This window comes from Macaca thibetana, chromosome 12 (genome assembly GCF_024542745.1).
Source record: "Macaca thibetana thibetana isolate TM-01 chromosome 12, ASM2454274v1, whole genome shotgun sequence".
Classification (NCBI taxonomy): Eukaryota; Metazoa; Chordata; class Mammalia; order Primates; family Cercopithecidae; genus Macaca; species Macaca thibetana.
The window spans coordinates 91,257,194-91,278,727 of record NC_065589.1 but is presented as its reverse complement, the minus strand read 5'-3'; the positions used below and the strand labels follow the sequence as shown (position 1 = coordinate 91,278,727).

Sequence of the window (21,534 nt, the reverse complement as noted above, 5' to 3'; positions counted from 1 at the left end):
CTAATTCCCAGCTTCATTATATCCAGTCACCAATTACTTTGACAGAAAAATTTTGATCCACTGCCTTTAAGAAAACTCTAAATTCATCCTAGTTCCCCATGGTCACATATGTGTTAGAGACAGTGACCTAAGCTGGCAAGCACAGATGTGCACTACAAATCTTCTGTAACAATTCCTTTTGCAAACGATCTGATCTTTTGGCTTTCTAAGGGAACTTGATCTTCCTTCTCACATTTTGTGGGTGGTCACTTTCACTGAATACATTTATTACTTAACTATAAAATTGAGACCCTGGTTTATAAAAGTAAAGTATGGAAACTTTCTGATAGTTTGCAACAACATTGAAAACAACAGTTTGTCTTCATTAGAAATAAACTGATAAAGCAATATTGCAACAGCAATAGGTGTGTGGAAGTATTTTGAAGAAATTGTTGTTACTGTTTTGTTCATGTTCACACCAGCTGACACATACCAGTACATATAAAATGTCGTCAAAGATCCAAATGGCTTTAAAGATTCTTTTTAAAAAGCCATGCATATTCTATATCTGCAGCTTAGCATTTTGCCTGGATATTACATGAGAATGACTCATTTGCTATATGTTTTGGTCATCTATCAATTAACAAATGTTTATTGGGCATTTATTATGTGCCTACTACTGGGTTCTGTGATAGGAATAAAAACAAAAGATAAAAATGCACATACTATCAGTGGGGAGTTATATCCTTCTTGAGCTGAGGAGACTCAGCTAGTGAACAAGATAGTAATATAAGTGAGCACTACATACTGACATAATCCACTGTGAAGTTACTAGAGAAAATTACAGAATTAGAAGTTTTAAAGTGCTATGTGATGACAGAATAAATGCAAAATGAATTAAAGAGGTATGTATAGATCATTATATAAAAGCATGGTTAAAACTAAATGACACAAACACCCTTGTCTTTCATCATAAAAAACTAGTATCTGCAAGCTACACTGAACATGCTCAGCACTCTTAATGGATTCTCTAAACATTTTATACACAATATATACTATAATTTGCAATAGTAGATGTTTGTCTCTCTGTAGTAAGAATTTTAACTGGAAAATGTTACATGGCCCATAGACAAGCCTTAAGGAACCCATGAGTTCACCAGAATTCAGGCAAAAGGCATGAAAAGAAATGTTCATTTTCTAGATAGATGATTCAAATCTTTTATCCGAGTCTCAAAGGGGTTTATAATCAATGGAGTCTTTTTCTTGGATCTAGACCAAACTCATTACTAAAGTCAATGAAGAACAATGATACTGTATTAAGATTTTTGTGACTCATAAATGTCTTCCAAAGTAAAGACAGTTTGAAAATTTATCATTTTAAAAATTATTTTTCAATTAGAAAAAGTCTGAAAATATTTTGTGTTTTCTGAAAGGTTTTAAGAACATAATCAATATTCTATTAAATATTAATGCATACATTTTTCAAAGTGAAATGAGTATCAGTACAAATCAGTAACTTCTCCCCTCAAATGTGGGAGGTGCAATGATCCGGGGCATCATTCTAAAGTTCTCTACAGCAGTACTTCTGTGAACGTGAAAGAGCCCATGCTCATGAAATCCTTTTCCACACTACTACCCTTGGGCATCTTAGCAGGGAGTCCATCTTGAAAACAAGACACATTCACAAAAACACTCACATCACTCTGGTTTTTGGCTGTCTTCAAGGAGTGCAGCATCTTGGGATCGTCATTAATGCTGAGGGCCCCAATCATTTTCCCTTTGCTCTTTTCATAGTCTTTCTTGTACATCACCTGTAAAGACATCACACGTGCCAGATCCCACTCACCAGGTGTCCCTGAGGCCACCCTGTCCAGGTCCCCAGGTCCCTAGGCCACACTCACATCGCTGGTGTTCTTGGTGTTGGCTTTGGCTGCCAACAGGGGAATGGCGTCCACTTTAATGTCAAACTTCTTGGCTTTGCTCTTCTCCCAGTCTTGCTTATAAAGATTCTGGACAGAAAAATTCAGCAAAGGAATGATAAGAACAACAGTAAACACAGTATAATCCAGTAAAAAAATAAAAATATATTGAAAATTTGTGTATACACAGACTTACTTCTCCTATAAATACTATATTTATCAAATTGTAGAATAAGTATTGATTTATCTATCATCCAGTTTCTTTCTCCCTAACACTAAATAAGTATCAACTACTCTTTTTAATGTACTGTAAACTTTCTAAACATTCTGCTATCCTGATTTATATAAGGATGCTATAAAATGACAACCACTTGGAGAAGGTGAAATGTGACATTTACACAGGAAAGATGTTGTAAAACTCCAGGGAATAGCAGATGGGTAATTGGAGATCTTCTGGTGGTAACAGAGACCATAGAAAATGAAATCTGATAGCTAAGGAGTCTTAAGAGCATTTTGGCCTTAAAAGCTCCACTTACACGGTAACAATCTTAACAGTTGTTTATTTGCACAATTCCTAGTCTTGTCTTTTAACATTTATAACATTTTCTCTTTTCATGCACACCAAACATAGGCTTCTGTGGCTTTGGTACTTACATCACTCAGATTGTAGGCATTGACTCTGTGTTGGATAAACTGTGGAGCATCTGCTGGTACATGGCACTTGAACTTCTCACCTTCATGTTTTGCTTTGTAATTCAGCTGAAAAACAAAGGATATTCGAACAGTTCAGGGGAACTTCTTTGAGTTTATTTAGCACAGCGTATACAGCTAAGGCATTAGTGCCGTTTTTAGAAAAATGCCTCAAAGAGATATTCAATTCAGCCAACGTCTCGCACAGGATTCAAACTGTCATTCCCTATTTCAGGGACTGTGGCACAGTCCTCCTTTATCCTTGGGGGATACTTTTCAAGACCCTCCAGTAGCTGCCTGAAATCATGGATGGCACTGAACCCTATATATACTATGTTCTTTCCTATACATATATACCTGCGATAAAGTTTAATTTATATATTAGGCACAATAAGAGATTAATAATAACTAATAGAAAAATTATAATAATATACTTAATAAAAGTTATGTGGATGTGGTTTGTCTCACTCAAAATATCTTACTGTATGTTTTCACCCTTCTTGATAAAGAAGGGACAAAGGCGGATGGGTGTGAGATTTCATCATGCTACTCAGAACAACATTCAATTTAAGACTCATGAATTGTTTCTGGAAATTTATGAATTTCTGGAAAATATGAATTTCACTTCATATTTTCAGGCCACGGTTGACTGCAGGTAACTGAAATTATGGAAAGTAAAACCGTGGATAAGGGGGATTGCTGTGTAACCATACTTTGGGCTGCCGGCTGCCATTGCATAGATTCTGTTATATACATGGGAACACATTTCTGATCTACACTGCTAGGCTGTGTCTGGAGAACATGAACTCCTGCAATTAAAGCACTAACAAAAACAATAACAGTTGTAAACAAAATGTTAGCACAGTTAAAAAGATATGTAAATTGTTATTATCATTATTATTTTTGAGACAGGGTCTGGCTCCATCATCCAGGCTGGAGTGCAGTGACACAATCTCGGCTCACTGCAACCTCCACCTCCAAGGCTCAAGTGATCCCCCCACCTCAGCCTCCTGAGTAGCTGAGACTACAGGCATGTGCCACCATACCCAGCTAATTTTTAAAATATTTTTGTAGAGATGGGATTTTGCCAGGTTGCCCAGGCTGGTTTCAAACTCCTAGGCTCAAGTAATCTGCCTGCCTCGGCCTCCCAAAGTGCTGGGATCACAGGCATGAGCCACTGCACCTAGTTGTGAATTCTTACTTAAAATATTAAACACAGAACTTTATTTAAATGTTTTAAAATGTGACGTTAGGTGTAAGGAATTGAGTGTAAAGAACGGATGAGACTGTTTAATTTTGGAGCCAAAGGCAAAAATGCACAAGACTGAGAACTATACAAGAAGTAATTCCAAGGCAGAGTCCATTGCCTACCTAAGCCAATAAGAAGAGTGACTGATAGTGACTGACCACATACAGCACTATACTTCTCTGCAGCTTGCTGAGTTCAGCTAGATCAGTAATGTTAGTGTTTAGCTGTTCTTTACTGGAACACAAAATATTAAGATGCTCAGAAAAGTGGCACATGAGCTAAAATGACTTCTGGGTTATACTGATGCCATTCTCCTCTTTACTAATTGGGTATGAGCTAATTTGTGTCATTAAAACATATTTTATAGTAGGACACACTGTATCTTTCACTTTCCTATCTTGAGAAGGGTGTACTACTCTCTAGGACTTAGCTGTGTTAGCATCTTGCTGTTCAAAGAGTAGCCTACCAATCACAGCATCAGCATCACCTAGGAGCTTATTAGAAAGTCAGAATATGGAGTCCCCCAGATCTACTGAATCAGAATCTGTACTTCAACAGGGTCAGCAGGTGATTGCATGAATGTGGATGTCGGAGAAGCACTGCTGCTTTTCCCTTGATCTTGGCATGACTGGACCATGCTTGTCTTAGACTTTCTTTGACTACTCAATCTAAAGTGCCCATCCAGTTCTTTCTTTGATGTCATCCCACTTAAATTCTGTGGCATCATTCTATATTAGTTTTCTTGTCATTGTTCGACGTCTGTCTTGTTACTGCGCCCTTTCTTTTTGTAAAGTCTTTGTTAGCAAATTCAAGAATAGGAAATATTTGCCTTGTCCTACAAAAATAGATGCTTCTGTTGTCACTGTTTATTTAAGTTGGCATGGAGTTTTAGTGTGCATGTGACAGATCCTAATGAATAAGATAGTCCCACTAAAAATCAGTGAGTTATTAAAAAATATTTATTTTTATTATTGTCTAACACGACTTTCCTCAGGCTACAATTCAATCTAGCAGCCTCATTTGTGTTTTATTAAACAAATCTTGAAAAATAATAATATTGGGATGGTAGTTAAGCCCATAAAGATTAAGCATGTAAATGCTTACATTTTAAATGAGCAAAGCACTCTGGGTCACGCACGCTTGCATAAATCAAAGCACTTACATCACTAAGCTGTTTCGTGTTGAGTTGGGCTTGCAACAGTACAGGAGTATCAGTGACTGCCGTGAACTTGGTCTTATCTGGATGAACTTTGTAGGTATGCTAGAAAAGAAGATGTTCTTAAATGAAATTTATAATGTATTTATACATTATAATGTATTAATATATTCTTGGTTGTACATACGCTAACATAAAAAATGGTTCCAGGTCAAAATGAAGTCTATTTTGTTCCTGAAAATTTAGTTGATGCGTTTACATTCTCACTTCTCTGTCTCTCTCTCTCTCTTTTTCCTTTGATCCCCACCTCCCAAGTTGCCTCTGGTCTGCCTACAGCAACTCAGCAACCAGATTAGCCTTCCCCTGCTGAAGCCTTACAGTGACTCTTTAGTGAACTTGGTATTCAGTCTCAATTGCACGTCGGCTTATGATCCCTGCAGAATCCATCCCCTCCTTCATCTCCAGCCATTTCACCTCTTACTACTGCCCTCCTCCCCAGTACATTTCAGCCACCCCATCCTTTCAATTCCTTAAATACTGAGCTTGTTCTCTCCTTAGGCCGTTCTTCCCTGCTGCTCCTCCGCTGACCTTGGCCTGGCAGGTCATGCCTGTTTTAGATCTTCCGTGACCACCCAACCTAAGATGCCCATCCGGTCACTCTCTCACACATTGTCCTATTTTAATTCTGTATCATCACCCTATTTTAGTTTTCTTATCATCGCTTGACATCTTTCTTATTTCTGTGCTCCTTCCTTTGTTTATTGTCTCCTCCACTAAGTGGGAGCTCAAGAGGTTGCCGGCTTTTTCCGTCTTTCTCAGCACCAAGAAAAGTGCCTGGCCCAGGACGGCTTCTCACGTGAATTTGTTAAATAACGAACACCTATCTCAAACCTGCATGTCCTTCTTTTGCCCCAAATTCATGTAGATACAAACTAATGGAAGTTAAGATCTATAAAATCTGAAATTATTTTGTAACAAATCGCCTTCCTCATCATAATTATTGTGTTCCCTGGTTCCACCCCAAAACCAAAATGTTAAGTGTAATTATCTCCTTCTAATCACTAGATATTACCATTAAACTCCTGCTAAATTTACCACTAGATGTCACAAGAATCCCAAGCCCAATTTCAATAATTCAGGGCAGATAACTTACATCTTTACACTGGTCCAGCTTCTTGATTGCTTCATATTCTTGTGTTATTGTCTGAGGGAAATAGCATTTTCCTTTATCTTCTTCATATTCTGCTTTGTAACTTTTCTGTAATGAGAAAAACCAAAAATAGATCATGATTGTTATAGCTCTCGAACAATGTCACTGTGAGGCATGAACCATTGTCTTCAAACTTACGTCACTGTTTTGAGCTGCAACTTTCATGCAGTGTGTGTGATATGGGTCCTCAAAGCTGCCTACATAATGTCCCAAAATATTCTTTACATATAAGTCTTTATATTTAGCCTGAAAAATAAAACAAATGTAATTCAAGTTAACAGTCATTTGTCGAACAGTAGGAAAGCCCTCCAACCCGAGAGGTAACCGTGGCTTTTCCAACCTCACTGAAGTTCTTCAGCTGTGTATCAAGTTGATATTTTGGGGTCTCACAGTAGTTCATACTCTTTGCCTTTGTCTTCTCGTAGTTTTCCTTGTATAATCTCTGTTAAAGGAAAAAGAAATTAAACCAAAAAGAAAGAAAAATATATCTCAAAAAGTAACAGCCATTCATGTCATTGCTACGCTTTAACTGAAGGGGCAAAATGTATGTTTTTCTCACCATCAATTTTCCACAAAGCAAGAAAGCAGGATAGGTGTGGTAGAGGCTCATGCCTTATATAATCTCATCTGCTAATAATCATAAAGATGTGTATGTTACTTGTCCTAATATTTTTTCAGACTGAATAACTTAAAGGACACCAATGCTGCTATTTAAGTAAGTTTTTGTCTTAAAATAATTCATCTGAATATGTTCAAAGAAAAATGAGTTTGGCTAGGTGCAGTGGCTCACGACTGTCATCACAGCACTTTGGGAGGCCAAGGTGGGTGGATCACTCAAGGCCAGGAGTTCGACACCAGCCTGGCCAACGTGGTAAAACCCTATCTCTACTAAAAACACAAAAATTAGCTGTGCATGATGGCGCATGCCTGTAATCCCAGCTACTTGGGAGGCTGAGGAAGGAGAATAATTTGAACCTGGGAAGCAGAGATTGCAGTGAGCCGAGATCATGACACTGCACCCCAGCCTGGACGACAGAGTGAGAGCCTGAAGAAAGGAAGAAAGAAAGAAGAGAGAGAGAGAGAGAGAAAGAAAAGGAAAGAAAGAAAAAAAAGAAAGGAAGGAAGGAGGGAGGAAAGGAGGGAGGGAGGAAAGGAGGGAGGGAGGAAAGGAAGGAAGGAGGGAAGGAGGGAGGGAGGGAAGGAGGGAGGGAGGGAAGGAGGGAGGGAGGGAGGGGAGGAAGGAAGGAAGGAAGGAAGAAGGAGAGAAGGAAAGAAAGGAGAGAAAAAGAAAAAGAAAGAAGGAAAGAAAGAAAGAAAGAAAAAAAGAAAAGAAAGCAAGAAAAAGAAAAATGAGTCTGAGAATTGATGCAAAATGAGGTAAAAGGTATAAGGTGAACCTTAGATAATTAAGCACAGTCCTGGAAGAGTATTCCTTGGAGCACTGGGTGAAAACGCATTTTGTAACACTTCTGGAAGCTGGCTTTTATCATTAAGACCTAACAGTTTTCTTTAGAGCAATATAAATGAAAAGATTATTTGTATTTCTTTTTTGCTAGGAATTAGGAAAGCAATTTCTGTGAAGAGTTTTATCTTATTTTTTATTTTTTTGTTTGATTTCCAACTTTTAAGTTCAGTTGTACATGTGCAGGATTGCAGGTTTGTTACATAGGTGAGTGTGTGCACAGATCATCCCATCATCTAGGAATTAAGCCCAGTATCCATTAGCTATTCTTCCTGATGCTCTCCCTCCTCCTGCACCCCCAACCTCCAACAGTGTGTGTTGTACCCCCCATATATCCATGTGTTCTCAACGTTCAACTCCCACATATAAGTAAGAACATGAGGTATTTGATTTTCTGTTCCTGTGTTAGTTTGCTGAGGATAATGGCTTCCAGCTCCATCCATGTCCCTGCAAAGGACATGATCTGATTCCATTTTACGGCTGCATAGTATTCCATGGTATATCTGTATCACATTTTCTTTATCTAATCTATCATTGTTGATTCCTTGTCTTTGCTATTGTGAATAGTGCTGCAATGAACATATTTGTTCACACATCTTTATAATAGAATGATTTATATTCCTTGGGGTATATACCCAGTAATGGGATTGGTGGGTCATATTTTATTTTTAATAAGTATGTTAAAGTCTTTAAAATAAGATCAATATTCTATAAATTTCTTAAAATAAAATGCTTTGCTTTTGAGTTTATGCCTTATGTAGTTTTTCTTACTTTGACCTTCAACTAATTTCCTTACTTCTTTTCATTTTTCTCTCTCTCTATATTTTTGCAAAGTACCTTAATCAGTTCAGGGCATTGGGTGAATATATACATGCACATGTACCTATACTTAAACATATTAAGCTCACTTCTAGGAAAAACAATAAGAACAATGATATTGTCAGAATATTTTTCCTCCTAATAAAACAGAGGGCATTAAGGAGATTAAGGAAACTTTTGGAATATTCACTGGCATCAAAAGCATCAACAAGAATAAGGAAGTTCATCTTCTTTTATCACCTGGGTGAAGCTTTCACGTGTGATCTGTCATCCTGAATCTGAGATTTCAGTTAGGCTAATGTCCATCCAAGGTTATATTAAACAGCAACTTTGTGGTTACATCTGAAAATAGGGGTGAATTACAAAGACACTCACGTCACTCTGGTTTTTGGCCACCTTCAAGGAGTGCAGCATCTTGGGATCGTCATTAATGCTGAGGGCTCCAATCATTTTCCCTTTGTTTTTTTCATAGTCTTTCTTGTACATCACCTGCAAAGACATCACATGTGCCAGATCCCACTCACCAGGAAATGTCCCCGAGGCCACCCTGTCCAGGTCCCCAGGTTCCCAGGCCACACTCACATCGCTGGTGTTCTTGGTGTTGGCTTTGGCTGCCAACAGGGGAATGGCATCCACTTTAATGTCAAACTTCTTGGCTTTGCTCTTCTCCCAGTCTTGCTTATAAAGATTCTGGACAAAAAATTCAGCAAAGGAATCGGCAAAAGTGATACACATGTCATGACCTTTAAAGACTAATGGGTAACTAAATACCTTGTCTTAATACAAAATAAATGGGCCCTTTATATTGTCTAGGAAATCATGCATATTTTAAACATTTCTTCTCAAGCTGGAGCTATTAATTCTCCAAGATTGGGCTTCTCTACTCCCCATGAGAAATTTTTATCAAATTAATTTAATTCTAGCTATTATACTAATATTTGATTCCTAACACTGAATGTTTTATAGAGTAGCACAAATATTCTACAGTTAACTTACTTTTCTATGATATAAAGGCATCATTTGACCTCTAAGTTCTCTGCAAAGGTTATTTCATAAATCATTTCAATACTCATTGATGCCAGATAATCTTAGTACTCATTTATAGAATTATTGAAGAAATTGAAAACCTCAAGGATAATTTAACTTTTTTATAAAATTAAGTTTGAAAAATGAAAGACAGAAATGGATATCTGGACTTCTGCCCTTTCAATCCCCTATATCTTTATTCATGAACGTTCTCATATGTGTAGAAATAAGTATCATTTGTGCGAAATAAGGGACATTATAAGCCCAGGGAATAAAGGAATTATAGTATAATTTAAATGAATATATGGCTAAAAGATCTACCATTAAAATTGCAATTAAGCATACATGAGAGGTAGCATTCTGAGGGCTGGTTACAATACTATATTATGATCATCTAATTGCATGAAACTACTTTAAGATTGCTACACACATTTTGTAAGATGAATTGAGTTATGTTGGCAGAGGCATAAGAACATGACACAAATGTTAACAGGTATTCCAATTTTAACATTAATCCACTCATTGAATTGTAATGAAGCAGTTCAAAAATAAAAGCACAGGTTGTCAGTACATCACATGGTACAGGGCATGAGGAACTTACATCACTCAGGTTATAGGCATTGACTTTGTGCTGGATAAGAGCAGGAGTATCAGGAGGGATATGGCACTTGAACTTTTCACTTTCATGTTTTGCTTTGTAATTTAACTATGAGAGAGAGAGAGAGAGAGAGAGAGAAAACCAATTAGTTCAGAATAATTGTTCCAGAATACAAAAATTCTTGTGTGGTACATTTTGTAAAGTAAATGTCAGCACCGTTGAGATCAGAAGAGACATCTAGAGCTTGGGTAGGCCACCTGCATTACTGAACCTGTGTGCGGGACACTTGACAGCTATTATCACATCTGTCACCATGGTAGGACCCTAAGGGAATGAGGTGGCTCTGTCAAACGTGTTCCCCTCTTTGTGTAGCACAATTGACCCTGTAGGTTCTGAGAGGGGCCCCGCCCTGTCTCTCTTGTCACTGTCAGTGCTCACGTACCAGAGCCACTTTCCTTTCATCTGATTAAGAGTCCTCTCACAGACATCAGGGCTTTTGATGCTCTAATTGGAGCCTTCATTTCTGGCGATAAATCTACTGAGGTTACTTTTATTTTTTTTAGTTCAACACAACTTTGGAAATCCACACTTAAAGCTCATATAATAAAATTTGTCTCAGAGATCCCAATTTCCAGAAACTTACTAGGGAGAGAGAAGCTCATGTACTGAATACCTGCTGTTGGCCAGAGTATGTGCAGTGCACATTTCTTCCCTCACTGACTCTTCAAAACAGCCACAAATTATAAAAGAGAAATATCAGGCAGAGGGGTGTTAAATCTTTGGCCACCCAGACATCAATGACAGAGCTAACATTTGAAGGCAGTTTTGTCTGACTCTAGAACTCACATTCTTTTCATAGCTTTCAGCTACGTTTGTTTCCTTCACAGAATTGTTTCACGGTAAATGTTATCCACCCAAGAAGATGCAGAAATATGTGTTTATACAAATATATACTGTTTAAACTTGCTAATACTTACTCAGCCTTTTGGATAAACTTGATAAGTCATTGGATTTTACGTATAGAGTTATGAAATGTTATCCCTCATAATTGGGTGTCCTGGGTAGTTAGAGGAACTTACATCACTCAGTTGTTTGGAATTGACTTGGGCTTGTAGCAGAACAGGAGAGTCGGTAACTTGGGTGAATTTTGTCTTATCTGGATGGACTTTGTAGGTGTGCTGTGGGGAAGCAAAGGCATTTGGTTTAGCAGTATCACCTATCAGATCCAAGGTGGCCCATAGGCCAAGCAAATAGAACCTCATGCCCCACAAAGCAAAGCAAAGCAACTTGTAGTTAATATTTTTTTTCTAGCTAGACTGTAGTTTGAGAAGTGCTCTTACACCCGTATGAGAAACTTTCCTGTATCTTCAGGTTGCTGATAACTCTTCTTTGGGAAAATGAGCTAGAATTACCTTTTAAAATGTAGCGATGCCAACAAGGGGAAAACAGGATGTTTACTACAAAACAGATTTCATTTCTCGCAATGAAATGAAATTTATTTAGTTGAAAATAAATTTTATTTTATTTATTTATAAATAAATTTTATTTTATTTGAAAAGGTGTCGACATTTTAAACATATCCTGACCACTAGATGCTATGGAAGGCAGTCACATTCAAAGTTCAGACTACACACTTACATCTTTACACTGATCTAGTTTCTTAATTGCTTCATATTCTTGAGTTATGGTCTGAGGGAAGAAGCCTTTGCCTCTGTCTTCTTCATATTCTGCTTTGTAGTTTTTCTACGAGGAGAAGAAATCAGGCATAAGATGCAGCCATTGTATTCATGCCCTAAGAAAAATGTTATTTGGAAAGTCAAACACTCATCTTAGAACTTACATCACTGTTTTGAGCTGTGACTCTCATGCAGTGTGAATGGTAGGGATCCTCGAAGCTGCCTACATAATGTCCCAAAATATTTTTTAAGTAGGAATCTTTATATTTCTTCTGCAAGATAAAACATATTTCATTTATTAATTGGTGGAAAAATGGGTTCTGTTTTTTAACAGAAGGAGTGACAGTAAGATTGCTCACATCACTGCTGAAGTTCTGCAGAACGGTATCGAGCTTGAATTTGGGGGTCTCGCAGTAATTTATGCTCTTTGCCTTTGTCTTTTCATAGTTTTCCTTGTATAGTTTCTGTCGAAGAAAAAAAATCAGTTAAAGTAGATTGCTGTCACTCCCACACTGATTATAACACTTACATTTTCTAACACTAAACAAAAGATGAAGAAAAGATATCGCCTGTCAACTGTCTTAAAAACTGACAATCGAGGCCGGGCACCGTGGCTCACGCCTGTAATCCCAGTACTTTGGGAGGCTGAGACGGGGGGATCACGAGGTTAGGAGTTTGAGACAAGCCTAGCCAACAAAGTGAAACCCTCTCTCTACTAAAAATACAAAAAATTACCTTGTCTTGGTGTCATGCACCTGTAGTCCTAGCTACTCGGGAGGCTGAGGCAGAAGAATCGCTTGAACCCGGGAGGCGGAGGTTGCAGTGAGCCGAGATGGCGCCACTGCACTCCAGCTCGGGCGACAATGCGAGACTCCGTCTCAAAACAAAACAAAAAGAAAAAAACCTGACAATTGAACACACAGTGTCATGAATTATAAGACTGTTCTATTAGCAATTATTATAAAGCCTAAGTTTCGTACATTCCAAACTCAAAAAACTAAGAAACCAATATGCCACCTCTGACCACGCCCCCCGAGTAGCAGAGATTCTTGTGTATTTCTGAACTGCTGCCCTCTCTGTCTCAAGCTCTTTCCTCACGGCTAGTACCACAGCAAACACGGAGGTTTTGAGCAGTTGCAAGTTGTTTAATTTTTTAAAACAAACCTTCATGAAAAAGTTATGTAAGGTGAGAAATACACAATCTCTCTTTCTCCTATACCTATAAAAAATCTCTTATTACACAATTAGCCTTCAAAGTAAGATTATATACACACACACACACACACACGAACTGGTACTATGAGTTATTACTAACTCTTCTTCTCTGCCAGGATTTACCTTTAGCTTGAACAACAAGAAGCAATGATTAGTTTTAAATATGTGGCTAATAAAGCAGATTATTGTCACTTTTTTCAAAATGTAAATGATGCTATTCACATTTAATATTTTTATATTCCTGTCTTTATCAACAACGGAGATTGGAACTTGGTCTTTTAGATGTTTAATAAGGATGTTTTTCACTTAGAGAGCAAAACTGCTTTAAACTGCTTTTACACTACGGTGGGAACGTAAATTAGTACAGCCACGGTGGAAAACAGTATGGAGATTCCTTAAAGAACTGAAAATAGAACTACCATTCAATCCAGCAATCCCACTACTGGGTATCTACCCAGAGGAAAAGAAATCATATGAAAAAGAGACATGCACAAGCATGTTTATAGCAGCATGATTCGCAGTTGTGCTGCTATAAACCTAAGGGCCCATCAACCAACAGATAAAGAAAATGTGGTGTATATACAGCATGGAATGCTACTCAGCCATAAAAAAGAATGAAATAATGTCTTTTGAAGCAACTTGAATGGAGCTAGAGGCCATTATTCTAAATGAAGTAACTCAGGAATGAAAAACCAAATATCATCTGTTCTCAGTTAAAAGTGGGAGCTAAGCTATGAGGACACAAAGGCAGAAGAATGATATAATGGACTTTGGGAACTTGAGTGGAATGTTGGGGTGGGAGTGAGGGAGAAAAGACTACGTGATAGTGTCTCAGGTGTCACTGCTTAGGTGATGGGTGCACCAAAATCTCAGCAATCAACACTAAAGAACTTTTCCACGTAACCAAAAACCACCTGTACCCAAAAACTGACTGAAATAAAGTCGTTTTTTAAAAGAAAGCAAACGTGCTTTGCATTGATTTCCCAGCAGAGCTATTTGGACAGATCTATTTATACCCTCTCACTTGCCACTTTCCCTCACCCGCTCCCCAACCACACACACATATTTCCTATGCTGCTTAGTTCAAGGGACAAAGAAAAGATAACTAACCCACACAGACAGCTACATAAAATCCACAAATGTTAGGAAAGCTTAATGCAAACCTAACCATAAGAGATAAACTCAAATCATCACATATTCAATCTCTTTCTTTCTCTCTCAGGCTGTTAGTCTTTTAATCCCAAGCCCAGTCTCATTTGCCTAATATGCTTCAGATTGAACAGCTTAGTTGGGCTCTTAATAACTGCACAATTACAAAGTCCTGTGAAGACTTAGGGGGCCATCTTTTAAGTTCTGTTGTTGGCAAATGATGGTTTCTGGGGCCAAGATCTATCTTTGAAAGTTTCTTGCTTCTGTTAAAATCACAGCACATCTGCAATGTGGAGGCCCAGGTGCCGGAGCTCATAAGCAGCACATCCATATGCAGGCCCAGGTGCCCAGAGCTCATAAGCAAATGAGAATTTCCCTGCCCATTGAATTAACCCCACAGAACCACAAACATTAAGGCACATTGTACTATGCCTTTCTGTGGTTACATAGTTCCAATGAACCTACCACTCCATAACCTTAACGTTATTTGCAAAGTTATATATGCATTTAGTCATTAAAGGAGAAAATTTTCATCTCTTTTGCAGCTAAGGTTTAAAAACACGTTTTGACAAAAATATACTTACATCACTTAGGGCATCTCCTGCCGCCTTCAGCTGCCTAAGCAGTGGGTTCTCTGAAGCAGGAAGCACATTATAATCTGCTTTTCCTTTATTCTTTTCATAGTCTTCTTTGTATTTTACCTGTAGGAGTGAAATAAAATGATGAAGTAACTCTATGGGTTATTTTTGTCCCCATCTCTATTATGGATATGACATACTTCCACAAATCAATTAAAAATGGCAGCTTGACATGTTATAAACAAAATACTCATAGTAACGCATAAGAGCAGCAGAGAAACTGCATACATTTCCAGGATGCTTTTTCTTCCCATTCATTTATTCATTCAAAATTATCCATAGGGTGTCAATTCTGTGTCTGGCTTGGGGACAGAATATAAGAAAGAACACATGGTCCTTGCCCTCAAAGAGAGAGACACAGAAATAATAGGAGAGAGAAAGAAATCCAAATAGTCACCGTGCAAGATGTCCCAGATACCTGCTGCTGTAGAACCTTCACTCAGCTCTTAACCCCCAGCTACCTATCTGCCAACATGCTCCTAAAGAAAGGAAGCTGGAAGTACCACCAATCCACCCTTTTAAGCCTCACCTGCAACTGTGCGTGGAGCACACATGTATTCAATTTACAAGGAGGAGGAGGAGGAAGGAGCAGGGAGAAAGAGCCTTGCTTTTCCTTCCGCTCTTCCTATTTGCACCTTTAATTCCAGCTATGGCAGAAGCAGCACGTTGAGGGGTGCTGGGGGAGAATAGGGAAGGCAGGGTTCACAAGCCCCTATCAGGAGCCTGTCCACAGGGATTAGAACAAGAAACTGATCCTGGTTCCCACCATGATCCTTAGTGTAAGCCCTTTATTCAGGCAATACAACCACAGAAGTTCAAGGAATCCTAGATAAATCTACCACTTACGAACCTCAGAAAACAAAGGCAATCTGGTATCAAAGACAAGAGATACTCAAGGGAAGTACAGAGGCATCCACCCCCCAACCTCCACAGAGCTTCACAAGGGTATGCTGCAGGAACGAGAGACTCAGATCACTTTTCATCTTAGAGAATTATCTGTTTCCTTGAAAAATGGAAACAACCAGAAAGCAGACTCACAAACTGAACCCACATCTGGGATACACAGCCTTCTCCCCTGTTATACAGAAGAACTGTCAGGGCTTGTGGCAAAGCCATCCCCTCCTCTTGAGCACCAGATCTCTTCCCCTTCCACATACTCTAGGATATCACTCCAGACATTCTTCCCCATTCCAGCATCACCAAATCTTCCCTCTCTACTGGATTATTTCCATCAACATGATGTTTTTGTTTCGTATCTTAAAAAGTCCCACTTTACCCAGTTTTTCATCAGCTACTTGCCCATTTTCTTCTTTTCTTACCAGGAAAATACTTAGAAAGAGTTGAATATACTTCTAGCTTCAATTTCCCTCTTTTCATTCACTCATGAATCTTCTCCAAGCAGACTCCACCAAATTGCTCTTGTTAAGGTCACCAGAGACCAGACATTGGTAAATCCATTTCAGAGACATTTGACGCAGTTGATGACTCCCTTCCCCCTTCACTTGCTTCCCAACGCATTGCCCTCTCCTGATTTTGCTTCTCCCTCATCTCACATATATGTTCCCATGGAAGGACCCCAGAGTTCAGCCCCTAAAGTTTTCTGTTTACACTTACTCCCTTAATGCTCTCCAGACTCATGGCATGAAACAGTCTCTGTACGCTGATGACACTCCAGTTTATACAACTTTCCTTATATCTCCCCTGAAACTTCAGGCTCATGTAGTCAAATGATCACTGATACTTCCATGTGGATGTCTAAAAGGCATCTCAAATCTACCATATCTGAAGATGAGCTCCTGTCTGTCCTTCAGAAAAATTACCAACTTCTTCCATAGTCTTCCCTGTCTCAATAAAGGGAAACACCATTCATCTAACTGCTTAGACCAAAACCCGTGTCATCCAATCCATCGGCAAATCAAGTCAGCTGTGCTTTCAAAATACTTCTCATCACCTGCCCTGCTACCCTCCTGGTCCAAAACACCACTGTCTTACACGTGGATGCTGTAATAGCCGCCTAAGTGATGTAATCCTGCTTCCTCCGGCACAGCCAAGGCCAGGATTAGAACCAAGTGTGTTTGGCTTTGAAGTTTTTGCTCTCTTTCAGTGACCATCGTGCTTCAGAATGCCAAGGACCCAGGTCATTCACCAAACTCACTCAATAGAGCATATGGAAATATCCATGGATTGATGAACCTGCGACCAGGTTTTCCATAGTCAGTGGGAAAATAAGATAAATAATGATAATGCTGCATGTATGATTGCTTATCTTCGTATAAGGCCGCCGATTGCCTCTTCCTGGGGGAAGTCCTGCTCTCTAAGATTACAATCTTTCTCCTTCTAAACAGCAAAAGGTCCTTCCAGTGAGAAGACACTAAATCAAATTGATAAATGTACAGTCTGGTTCCTCAGGCAAATAATAAATTACTCTAGGAAATACTGAAGATGGTAATTCGATGTTATTAATGCTCATACATGGCAAAACATTTTTAATAGCTCCATTATAATTCCAAAGTACTTTTGTTGTTGTTCTTGTTGTTTCAATTCTACTCTTTTTCAAATGCCTCACATCCACTGGTCTCAACCCTGATAGCTCCCCCAAGAACCACCCCTCCCCTTTTTTTACTAATTATATGCAAGAGCCAAAGTTATAAGAAATCCACCCACACTCAAACCATCAAGATAAATGGGATGGTTTCCTTGTACCTTGCTAGCTGCCACACCAGCTTTTTTATTCATTTTATACTCCGGTGTTTCAGTCTGCATGAAGTAGATCTGGTCTTTCATGTTTTCAAAATCTTCCTGGTATTTCCTCTGTAAGACATTAGACAAGGTGAAGAACTGCTGTAGAAATGAACTATGCAAGAATTTCCATGAGAAGACACAGGGATTTGGAAAAGTTACACAAAGCCACCCAGTCCTTGGTTTAGGCTGGTCAGATTACAATTAGAGAATGTGGTACCATTGCAAAAATGATTAGCAACTTAACAGAGATTTAGAACAATTAAAATAGGCTAAAAACAGAATTAGTAAGGCTTTTCTTGGCTACCAAGAAAGAGCTCTTAAGGGCCAGGAGCAGGAAACTTAAAAGAAAAGAAAAACAATAGACATGTTTTCCAGGGAGGAGATACTAAATTAATCAATTTCATAACTGTACAGTTTGGCTCCTCAGGCAAAGAATAATTAAAAAGGATCCCTTTAACTTGTACTAACCGCACTTTGCATTCGGTAAGGGGGTCTCACCGTAATGTGTTGTAAAAATTGAGGTAGAAATAATGGTATTTGGCCAAATAACATTTCTCAAAAGGAAAGAGAGTTTGTGAAATTTCTTTCCTAACAGGAACTCTACACCAGGTCTTGTCCCAAGAAGAGGGGCCTCAGTGTCCTGCAACCCTTCAGGTAGGGCAGGTGGCTAGAAGTCACTAAGGAAAGGGGTCTCCCTCCCAGGACGACAGACTGATCGGCCATCCCTTCCCACTTACTGTACTGATGTTATCAGCATTCATTCTGGCGTTTGCAACTTCAAAGCAAGGTGTCTCACTCCATTTGCCTTTGATTTTATTTTCATAGTCTTCTTTGTATTTTTGCTAGAAAAAATAAAAAGAAAATAAGACAAGCATAACTCATGAATTGACAAATAAGACAGCAAATTAAGGAATAATGATTAACTTTAAAAATATCTTCAGCAAGCCATTCTTAGGTCCTTAATAAATGCCTTTAAAAAAAAAATCTTCCAATGTAGTGTCAATTTACCCAACCAGAAAGTTGGGTGATGGGGATAGAGAATGGAGAAAGAGGGTACTAACGCCCCCTTCCCTTGCTGAGTTTGGGGACTTCATTCGTTCAGAAGTTGCAGATGTCCCCTGATATTTAAAGAAATAGAGTCAGCAGTCATCCTCTATTTATATTTCAGAGTTACAATACAACATATCAACCTGAGATTTCTATGCCAAATTAACTTAGCCATTAATTTCTAAGCTTTACCAAAACTCCTAGTTATCCAGAAAGAAACAACCGCAATAAAATTCAACCTGCAGGCTAATGAATAGACCTTTGAGTTCAGAGTTAAATTTAATAGGAACTGGAAAGTAATTCAAAAATTGAATTATTGCCCCATCTGACTCCCAAATCCCACTGCATCTGAATCCCAGGCTGTAAGCTCCTGGAAGAGAGACATGGTATGTTTTCTTCACTTTCATATCCTCAGAACCCGATACAAAATGTAGCATGCAAAAGTTACATTATAAATGTTTGTTCAACTACACTAAACTGAGACCATGATATGTGGTCTTGAAATACCTTGGCTTACGTGTTCTTGGAACAGAATTAACCAAGCCAACCCCAAACCTGGGTCCATGAGCTAGAGCCCAAGCTGAGTTAGAGCATTTCTCCGTCCATGGCTTATAAAAATGTGTTCACAGGCATGACTAACCGGCCTCAAGGCACTGGCATATGCCTATATCCCCACCATACCCTTTAAGGAAAAAGAAAGTGTCTTTCTGGTACACCTTTACCAGAAGAACTAAAGGTAAGTGATGTGCAGAGTCAACAAGCGTGGGTTAAAGGAAGTTTAGCCCTCACTCAAATGCTTGATTTCCTTTCTTCTCAAAAGGTTAATATGCAAATAACTAGCCAACTGGTTTTCGCAGCTATAAATTTTAGAGTCCTGGGCGTGGGTTCGATCTCTGGGACCAAGATTTGACTTTGTCTTGACCAAATGTTTGATTGTTTTCTCAGCCACAAGTGCTGGCAATAATATTTACAGAGAAGTCTGCTGGGAAGTTTAATAAGATCATTCGCTGAAGAGTGCTTTGTAAACCCCACAGTGCTAAGCAAATATAGGGTATAACAACTGTAGTAATAATAATAGCTATTACTATTGTCATCATCATAACAGAAAGAAATTCTGTAAGAAAGAAAATTGTATGTGCGGGGAGGGAACAATTCTTCAATGGAAATCTTTGCTGAGGTAAGATTTGTGTTATACTGCTGATTGATTGACCTGCTGCACTCCTTTTTGAAGATTTAAAGAACATAAGTCAATAACATTGATTTTTGGATTTGCAAAGACTACTTATAGAAATGTTTCTAATCTTTTTTTGAAGACAGACCTCTTCAAGAAATTGAGAAAGCTATAAAATGCTCACAATGTAACTTCAGAGGTTCTTGATGTACACATACCTCAGGTTAGGATCTCCTAATGTATCATTTTTTGGAGGGACATGACCCTACCTCCTGCTTGTTGTCAAAGGAGAAAAACCTTAGGATTGGGAAGGGGCAATTGGGCCTGATCCCCAAAACTGAGATCCAGAGAACTTTGAAATATAATTTAAAGTTGAGAAGGTAGCAGATATTCTTTTTTCTTTTCTTTTTTATTTTTTTGAGATGGAGTTTCGCTCTTGTTGCCCAGGCTGGAGTGCAATGGTACGATCTCAGCTCACCACCACTTCCGCCTCCCAGGTTTAAGCAATTCTCCTGCCTCAGCCTCCTGAGTAGCTGGGATTACAGGCATGCACCACCACGCCCGGCTAATTTTTTGTATTTTTAGTAGAGAGGGGGTTTCTCCATGTTGAGGCTGGTCTTGAACTCCTGACCTCAGGTGATCCACCCGCCTTGGCCTCCCAAAGTCCTGGGATTACAGGCATGAGCCACCGCACCAGGCCAAGAAGATAGCAGATATTCTTAATAAGGTCTAAATGTTGGGCATTTATCAGGAAACAGGCATTGCATATGTAGATTTGTTAAGGATAATTGAGCAGGAGATTCTCAGTGAGAGATAGACGTCTGGTTTTCAAAAAGATGCAAAACAAGAGTGTAAGATCACTCAACCCCCTCATCTAAAGTCCTTCCTTCCTTCTAAATCTTCATGAACTACAACATGTTATTTCTTCCTATTCAGGAGCTGAAATGGGTCAGGGTGGCGCTGGAACTCTCACAATCCGCTCCTGAGCACTGCCAAGTCTGGGAAGATTTTCATGACACAGGAGAAGGCTGGAGCTTGTTGGCTACTTAGGAAGTTATGGCCTTCTGTCTCATTTGTGGGTAGGAGAGAAGTTGAAAGAACAAGGGTCCATAGGTGGAGGAATGAGAGGAAGAGAGAGGTATGTGTCCCTGTGGGGGGCACATAGAGAGAGGGTCCCACAGGGACACATACCTCTCTCCCAGCCAAGGGGTCTCACTCTGCAAGTCTGAGAGTGAGGCCAGAGCTTTTGTACAATACATGGAGACGGGTTACTCATGTCGGCGTCCAACATTCAACCTTCCCAACATCCAAACACAACAGAGTTGGAGAGAAAGGTTAGGGGGAAACCTTTCTCTCCAAACTGTGTTGTGTTTGCGGTTGACCAATGGAAACTTGGAAGAAAGAGTCAGTTTAACTTCTCTAGAATTTTTTTGGTTTGTTTAACAGAGGAACGTATGTCGGGCCAATTACAAGCTCTGGGACACCTTCTCTGGGTAAGAGGGTGACCATGTGTCCATAGATATAGTAAGATTGTTTCCCGTCTCCTCAGAGGTCAGCTGAGGGGACTTCCATGGGGCCATAAACTGGGTACCCTGGTGTCTTGCTTAAACACATGGCTTCATTATGTACTTTCAACATCTGAATCTGTAATTTTTATGTGGTTATCAAATGGAAAGGAATATGAAGCCAGTTAATTACCCTTCTCTTTTTCTGTGAGTAGCTAAGCACTAGGGCTCCTGATGGTTCCATTCATAGAAAAGTTATCCCTGAAGAAAGGGTATAAAGAAC

General features: G+C 39.0%; 1 protein-coding gene across 42 annotated transcripts in view; it reads right to left on the bottom strand.

Annotated features, from left to right (window-relative positions):
• NEB (nebulin) overlaps positions 1-21,534 on the bottom strand; it is a 224,169-nt gene that overhangs the window by 180,935 nt on the left and 21,700 nt on the right. For 40 of the 42 annotated variants that reach the window (XM_050750407.1, XM_050750362.1, XM_050750367.1 and 37 more), the window contains exons 11-27: positions 18,266-18,370; positions 17,490-17,597; positions 14,733-14,849; positions 12,144-12,248; positions 11,949-12,056; positions 11,747-11,851; positions 11,188-11,286; positions 10,112-10,216; positions 9,067-9,174; positions 8,860-8,973; positions 6,544-6,645; positions 6,342-6,449; positions 6,147-6,251; positions 5,000-5,098; positions 2,553-2,657; positions 1,881-1,988; positions 1,677-1,790 (exon numbers count right to left, since the gene is read on the bottom strand). In XM_050750407.1, the coding sequence (XP_050606364.1) occupies positions 1,677-1,790; positions 1,881-1,988; positions 2,553-2,657; positions 5,000-5,098; positions 6,147-6,251; positions 6,342-6,449; positions 6,544-6,645; positions 8,860-8,973; positions 9,067-9,174; positions 10,112-10,216; positions 11,188-11,286; positions 11,747-11,851; positions 11,949-12,056; positions 12,144-12,248; positions 14,733-14,849; positions 17,490-17,597; positions 18,266-18,370 (1,815 nt within the window). The remainder of the gene's footprint in view (positions 1-1,676; positions 1,791-1,880; positions 1,989-2,552; positions 2,658-4,999; positions 5,099-6,146; positions 6,252-6,341; positions 6,450-6,543; positions 6,646-8,859; positions 8,974-9,066; positions 9,175-10,111; positions 10,217-11,187; positions 11,287-11,746; positions 11,852-11,948; positions 12,057-12,143; positions 12,249-14,732; positions 14,850-17,489; positions 17,598-18,265; positions 18,371-21,534) is intronic. The other 2 variants (XM_050750394.1, XM_050750395.1) reach the window with 2 other exon arrangements.